The sequence below is a fragment of the Nematolebias whitei genome, chromosome 13 (assembly GCF_014905685.2).
Source record: "Nematolebias whitei isolate Nwh7 chromosome 13, NemWhi1, whole genome shotgun sequence".
Taxonomy (NCBI): Eukaryota; Metazoa; Chordata; class Actinopteri; order Cyprinodontiformes; family Rivulidae; genus Nematolebias; species Nematolebias whitei.
This window is the reverse complement of record NC_056510.1, coordinates 15,909,457-15,917,717: the sequence shown is the minus strand read 5'-3', so window position 1 is coordinate 15,917,717 and position 8,261 is coordinate 15,909,457. Positions and strand designations below refer to the sequence as shown.

The 8,261-nt window shown below is 37.6% G+C and overlaps 1 protein-coding gene across 1 annotated transcript in view; it reads left to right on the top strand.

Annotated features, from left to right (window-relative positions):
• edar (ectodysplasin A receptor) overlaps positions 1–8,261 on the top strand; it is a 124,800-nt gene that overhangs the window by 14,924 nt on the left and 101,615 nt on the right. Inside the window, exons 2-3 of the mRNA XM_037686901.1 lie at positions 2,673–2,738; positions 6,262–6,381. Coding sequence (XP_037542829.1) covers positions 2,688–2,738; positions 6,262–6,381 — 171 coding nt within the window. The 5' untranslated portion in view covers positions 2,673–2,687. The remainder of the gene's footprint in view (positions 1–2,672; positions 2,739–6,261; positions 6,382–8,261) is intronic.

Here is an 8,261-nt window from a genome sequence, read left to right as displayed (position 1 = left end):
TGAGTATATTCCTTTTGTTTTGTTGGGTAATCCATTGTATGACAATTGTCTTCAGCCAATTGTTTTTTTTTTTTTTTTTTTTTTTGGGGGGGGGGGGGGGGGAATTTCCCTTTTTTGTGCTAAAATATTTTAAATTTGTCAAACTGTGTTACATATTCCATAGATTTAACCAAATAAATGGGATAAATTGTGCTGTTGACAGAGTTCCAATGAAAAATCGGTCCTTTGACGCTTATGTTGAGTTTAGAAGGTTTTCCATGCTTGAATGAGCCACAGGTCAGAGATACTTGGCTTAATACGTGTAAAAGAAAGCTGTCCCTCAGAAAATGTTGAAGTATTAGACAGAAAATTTGTTGAAAAGCAGACAATCTTCGAAAGTGTCATGTTTTAGTAAGACAATCCCAAAGTGCAGACAGAAACTCAAATGACAAAAATAAATAATCTAATTTACTGAACAAAAAAATAAATAAATAAAAAGACTGCCGCGGCAGCTTACAATCAAAAACACAACTGACACAAATGAGAAAAATGACACAAGCTTTAAAGGGAAACTAATGAGGGAGAAATCACTACACCTGGGGAGAGACAATGAGGAACAGGTGAGTGGGAGGGACAGGAGCTAAAGTAGGGAAGAGACACTGGGGAAGCTGAAATACAAGAAAAACAAAATCACAGAAAACTAAATAAACACGCAACACATAAATCATGACAGAAAGCCTTTAAATTAATGGTCAAGACCACTTTATAATATTACAATAAAGTCTTGCTTCATACAATGTATAAATAAAGGACTCAAGTCTAACAGTATGAATAAAGTCAAAAACTCTAAAGATAATTTTAAAATTACCCCACATGCTTTTTTTCTGCCTTAATCAAATAATTTAGTTTTGTTCTAAAATTATGATATTTTGGTAAATAATGGTTTAGACTGAGTATACTGGACAAGCAGCAAATGTTTGAATGTTAAGGGATGACAAACCTTTAAACAGCAGAGATTAGTCATCAGTGAGAGGAGCTCATAGTTACAAGTAAGAAAAAAAAAATGCCGTAGGCTGCTCTTACTGCTATTACTTGTTTATTGGCTATGATGTGATGCTAGCAAGCCACTGAATAACACGGGCCACACACATTTGCACCATTCCCACTGACAGCACTACTGTTGGCAGGAATGCTGGGATTCATTACCTCACACACTGACAATTGAGGTTTACTGCAGGTGGCTGAAGGTTGTAAAGTTGATGTGATTTTAGTTATAAAAGTGGGATTTGTTTTATTGTATAGCTCAACTGCCACCACTGATCCTGTCAACCTGGACTCTCTTAAGCCATATCTTAAGCAGTCTAGTAAAAATCTCGGTATGGTTTTAGACTCTGACTTCAAGCTTGACAAACAAATCAACTCTGTTCTGCAAAAACACTTCTTCCAACTAAGACAGGTAGCTAAGCTCAAGCTAGTGTTGTCCAGACTCAACCTTGAGAAACTAGTCCACGCCTTTGTCACGACCCGATTGGACTATTGCAATTCACTCTACGCTGGGGTCAGCCAGGCCTCCATCTCACGTCTTCAGCTCATCCAGAATGCTGCTGCTCGGCTTTTAACTGGAACTCATAGGTCTGAACATATTACACCAGTTCTGTCCTCCCTTCACTGGCTCCCTGTTCATACTAGGATAGTCTTTAAAATTCTTCTGTTGATCTTCAAATGCCTAAATGGCCTCGCACCCCTTTATTTCTCCGAGCTACTGGAACCATACGTTCCCTCTCGGGCCCTGAGATCATCCGATCGGCTGATTTTGGCTGTTCCTAAAACAAGACTGAAGCTCAGAGGAGATTGGGCTTTTTCAGTCATGGGCCCCAAACTCTGGAACAACCTGCCCCCCAACATTAGGCAGGCCACCTCCCTTCAAATCCCTGCTAAAAGAGCAGCTTTGGATGTTATCAGTTCATTAAATGGCCGTTATTAGTCGTTATTATCCCTATATGTAGCGGTCAAACTGTCCCACCTACCTCCTAGTAGGTTTAAAGGTACGTTATTATTGTTATTATTGTTGATGATAGGCAGCGTCACACAGGGGTAAACCAGGAAGTGTCTTTTTAGTTGTTTTCAGCTTATGCAACCCTTTTCCTAAATTTAAGATTACACCTGACCCTGAGGACCAACCCTAAACTTAACCCCCTTACCCTTGTGCCTAAAATTAACCAAGACCGTAAACCTAACCGCCAGACCCTTTACTCTAAACCTAACCATGTGAAGCTATTATGAGCGCAAACGAAGCTAAAAATAGAGCCTATTATCATCGCTAACAACATACCTTTAAACCCACTGGGAGGTACAGGAGGGGCAGTCTGACCGCTACATATGGAGATGATAACTAATAACGGCCATTTAATGGCTGAGAATATCCGAAGCGGGTGGCTAAAAAATCTGATCTCACAGGCATTTCACACAGTGCGAGTTGATTTTAGGTTTTTTTTGTTGTTGTTGTTCTGTGATCCTATGTTTTAAATGCTTTTTATTAATTCTTCAGTATTATTATTAGTGTATGGTATTTTTTCATCAATTTTACTCCCGTTCATGTTGTTGTTAAGCACTTTGATAACAGGTTCTGTTTTAAATGTGCTCTATAAATAAAGTTGCCTTGACTTGACTATTGTGTCTCTTTGCACACCTAGGAAGAAGACGCAAATATGTCAAAGAGAAGAGGTCAGAGGAAGTTTGCCTTTTTGTCGCTGTTATTGGTAAGTTTTCCTCCTCGGTCTCAGTTAAACCCGACTCCTCTCCTTTACCTTCATTTGACCTCACTTTCATCACTCGTTCCTTTGATTTTATCTGCATCCTGTGCTTTTCTGGTTACATTTTCAACACATTTGCTCATATATCGGCCTTGGAGTTATTTCATCCTTGGAAAAACTTTTTGATCCAGCAGACAAGATTGCAACAATAAATGATTCCACAGGTGGTGGTACATCATTCAGAGTTTGTACAACCCCGCTCTTGTACCAATTTGCAAAACTTGAGTTTTGCAGAAAGTAGATTTCTTTATAATTGTAGTTTTGATGTTGAAATGCTCTGGCAAAGTTACGGAAAGGCTCTTAGCACCTCACCCTCTTTGACTCCTTCATCTGTTATCCTCTATCGTGACCATGTTTTCCATTAAAGTTACCCTTTTAATGTGACCCTGAGATCTAAACTGATATCAAACAGGAAGCAAAAATGGAGCTGTCTCGTTCTTAAGACAAAATGTTTGATTATCGGTAATTCTGTTTTTTGGCAATTTTTGCTAATATTTTTACCACCCTGTTTTGTTTAAGAAAGATTGTGCTGGACACTAAAATGATAGTGAATAACCACAGTTTCAGTGTTGCTTACAGTTGTAGCCATTTGAATAATATGTTATCTACTGTTTATTATTTTTCCTAACTTCTGAAGTACAACATCTTAGATCTTTTCAGAGATTTTTTTATGGCAACCTAACAAAAAGCAGTAATCTTAATCTTAATGCAATAAATTAAATTATATGTTTTTCTGCATCACTTTGACATATAATGCACCCATATTTTGTGTACTGCACTGTATACTACACTGTGTACTATATGCTTGATGCTTTTGAATGGGTCAGATGTAACCACACACCTTTTTTTTTCCCAGTTTATTCACACTCACAAAAAAAATCATAGTACATAATACATAATACATAACTACAAGATAACAGTGCGTGAAACCTCTTTATTCTGAAAAGGACTACTGATCCTGGCTATACTCTTTTGCCATTACATGCTTCTAAACTGACTGTTTTATCTTAAATAACCTTATAATTAAAACATATTTTTCACATTTTTTTTGGTTTCCGTTTGCATAGACACTCAATAGGAACAATGATGCAATAATGGGCTTAGAGCTGGTAGAGGAATGATAATTTTGCCTCTTTATTTCACTTAGCCTCAGTAAAATCTGGACTCAACTCACAATAAACTTGGGCTGGTTTTTTTTTTTTTTTTTTTAGTTACTAGACTCATTTTTTAAGGGGGTGGTAAGGTTGTTCAATTAGTTGCAGTTTCAATTCTCACCACTAGATGTCACTAATTCTCACAATACGTCGACTTGTTGAATTGTATTTACATCAACTGTACTTCAAGCATGTAAACTAAGGGTCAGCCTTGTTTTTTGGATCTGGTATGTATTTTTATCAGGTCGTCTGGCCAGAAAAGAACAGGCTTGTGTACATAAACACTTGTTCAAACAGCGCCATGTGCCTGCCGACAGGAGATGGTTAAGAAGAACAGGAAAGAAGGAGAGAGATGTTATTAAAACAACAGAGTAAAGATGGAGAGACTTAGTCATGAAATCATTTGTTTTCTCTTCATCATTTTCTGGACTGCAGATGATTGTTAAAAGTCAGTTAGTTTGTTTGGAGAAGGACAAAGTCTGCTGGAAAAGCTATAAATACCAGCTGCTACTTATTACATTAGGCCACAGTGACACAATGCATAAACACACACACATGCGTGCACACACACACACATTTCCATCACTGCAGGGGGCATTACATTAGCTTCTTTTTGTTTTGAAAATGTACCCTGAACCACAACTTGACTAAATTTAAGCTTACCACAACTTGAACCTCAAACCCCACTTTTTAATACACTCCACATAAAAACTAATAGTTGCTGTTTTGGGGGATTTTTGTCTCTAAAAGTGAGGTGCCTTAATTCCAGTCAAGGACTGTGTAAACACATGGAAGCCCCCAACAACAAGAACACACACACACCACATGAGCAAATGCTAGTATTGTGCAACGTTTTTATAAAGAACGCTCAATGATCACAGAAAATCTTTGTTTCAAAGACAAATAAGTCAAGATATGACAGTTGTCTTTTTGCAGTTTGCTTTATGCCACACACAATAAAGCTGATGATCCTTAGCAACCTGTTTAGGATTATGGATTAATAAATGCATCATGCAGTACAGTTATGACTGTTTTTATTGTCTCATTGCTTATGCAGCATTCACACTATTGAGATCCATTTTTCTTCCGTAAGTTTTTCTGCATCTTTCTTGTTCAACACTTTTTGTGCTATTTCAACAAATCATATCAAAACATTCAGCTCGTTCAGGAGAGGGGTGCTGTGACTTTTGGTATTGGTGCAGTTTTAGCTTTTTGGAATATTTAGCCTTTTCTGCCATTTTTGTTTCTCTTCGGAAATAAATTGAGCACATTTTCCATCCTTCAAATCTTTAGATCCGTTTACAACATTTCACTGCTCCTTCCACATCTTCTTTCAGCTTGTGCAAATTTAAACTTTTTTTTTTATCTACTTTTAGCTTATTTCAGCCTTTTTTTTTTTTCAACTCTTGTAATTCTTTCAGGATCTTTCTGCTAACTACAACATTTTTGTGCTTCTTCTAACTTCTTTCTGTTAATTTCAGCTTATGTTTCTTTTAGCTTATTTCTGCAAGTTTCATTTTTTTCTACTATTTCAGCTACTATTTAGCTATTTTTATGCTAATTTGAGCTTTTTTAGCTAAGTCCAGATTTTTTGCACTCATTTCAACTTTTTTCAGCCTAATTCAGCAAAATTGTGCTCTCTCCACTCCTTTCTGGTAATTTAAACTTCTTGCTGCTTTTCAGCTGTTTTTCTTTTTCTTTTTGCTAATTTCAGCTTTTTTCAGATAATTTACATGCTTTTTGTTTTCATTTCTGCTTCTTTCAGTCTAATTGGGCAAACATGTTCTTTCTGCTTTCTTCTGATAATTTAGGTTTGTTCTACCATTTCAGCATTTTTCCCCTGATAATTGTAGTTGTTTTTTAGCAAGTTCTTCTGCAATAAGCATTTACACTGCATTTTCGCAGGAAACGCAATTTCTTTCTTTTCTCGTTTGACATTGTAATCACCTAAAGAATAACCTTAAATCTGAATTTCTTCACAAACAAATGATTGACTGTTCTTTATGCACATAGTATACTCACAATAACCCGTCAATGTTTGTCATCAAAAGGCAAATGTGGAGGATAATGTTTTTGCCCATCCCTGTGAATTTCTGTTTTAATTTCAAATATTGTTTAGTTGCAGCAGGTTAAACACTGTTTTAATGCCTTTTGATTCCAGCCTCAGGAGGATCTTGTTAGTTTCAGATCGGTGGCTTCTGTCAGAGAGTGACTGCAATCATTCTGAATGTGCAAGTTTTTGTCTTCATACGTGTTTAACATTTGTCTCCACTCACTGTGCCCCCCACCTGCCTGTCTCTCTCTGTCCCCCTCAGGTGTGTTGTGTGTTTGCTGGTGCCGAGTACTCCAGCTGTGGAGAGTATGAGTTCTTCAACCAGACCAGCAATAGCTGCCAGGCCTGTCCTCAATGCCAGCCGGGGCAAGAACCACATATGGTGAGTGTATTTACAAATAAGCACCCCCTCCCACACACACACACACACACACACACATGAAAACCATTCATTTAGCACGCAGTCCTGCTTGTTGCTATATTTAAAATAGTCTGCTTTGTGTGTTTACATCATTTGAATTCACTTTCCAGCAAGATTTTTTTAATTAACTAAAGGAATAAGGTTAATTGAACACGACTGCACTAAACTGACAAATAGCATGAGGAACAGAGATTTTGACGTGTGTCAGCTTTTGCGCAGACCACCCACAACCCTCACACATTGGACAGAACCACAAAAGCACACATAGCTGCACAGTGAAGGGTGCCTCAAGTCGAACGAACAATTATTTCATGCTTTTTGCTCTCATGGACATCAATGTAAAGGCACACACAGCACTGAATGATTTGCAGTAGGCTCATTGTGAGTTAGCGTTCGTCAGACAGTCTGCAGACGGCCAAAGTAAACACTGAGCAGGTAAACGCTTCAGTGGGCACCCCAGGGTGCCACACCCTCCTCGAACAGACAGCTGCATTCAAGAGTGAACAGTTATCTGGGTCTAGCAAACTCGTGTTTTGAGTTTTACCTTCACACTGTCAGGGGAAGGTACGGACTTTCCAGGCTCCTCACACTTAAAGTGAAGCAGTGGATGCATGGTGGATCAAACCAACAGTACAGTTTCCTACAATAAATTCAATTCATCCAGTTAGTTTGTGAGAATACTTCACAGCTGCAATTTAAAAGTTGAAAAACTCAAACAATATGTATTGAATACTGCTTATGGAACCACATTTATAAGAATATTTAGAAGGCTCAGATCATGGGAGCTTAGTTTAAAATAAAACGTAAAAATCATGGAAGCATTATTTGAATGTGCTTCATTTAAAAAAACACTGAACTTTCTATTTTCTTGTGTATTTTTTCTTCGAGTCATTTAGTTCCAATTAAATTAACAAAACAAATATATCAATGTAAAAAAAAAGCTAAAAGTTACACCAAATGTGAGCAACTCTCCCCCACAGAAATACAGCTTTTTGTGCTGTCTTGCTTGGGCTTCTTCTTTATTTTCTAACTTCGTTACAAGATTATTTAAATAACTGACATTATTTCATTTGTTGACGTTTTCATACAAAGACGCTGCTGTGCATGCTGGCATTTTGACTAAATTACAACATACTCATCTAAAAACTCAGTGAGAATTCAACAGAACATTTTAACGACATATGAACGACCCACCCCCAAGAAGGGTGGTGTCTCGGGCACCTATGAGCACCCAGGTGTGTCAAAGTAAAATGTTTTTCCATTGGCAGGAAGCTTGTTAGCCTGTCAAAATAAAATGCAAAAATAGTAATAATAATAATAATAATAATAAGTAAAACAAAAGTCCATAGATTATGTGACGAAGGTGTGACGATGCTACCAGTAAATACTTTTGGTGGCAGGAAGCTCTTTAGCCAGTGATAAAAATAAACAAGTAAAAATTACTGTTAATACTATTTTTAAAAAAGTATGTATTTTAACCATTTAAACCATTTAACCAGACCATTTTAACATTTCCCTGCAATATGGCGATGTCAACAAGTCTCCAACAACAGCAAGAAAAGCAGGAGAATTTTAAGTAGCTATGTAATACTATCTCCGGTTTCCTCCCACAGACCAAAAACATGCATGTTAGGCTGATTGATAACTCTAAATTATCCCTAGGTGTGAGTGAGAGAGTGAATGGTTGTTTGTCTCGTTTGTCTCTATGTGGCCCTGTGATGGACTTGCGACCCGTCAAGGGTGTACCCCGCCCCTCGCACCGTGATTGCTGGACATGGGCACCAGCAACCCCCGTGACCCAAAAAATGGAATAAGCGGGTAAAGAAAATGGATGGATGGAT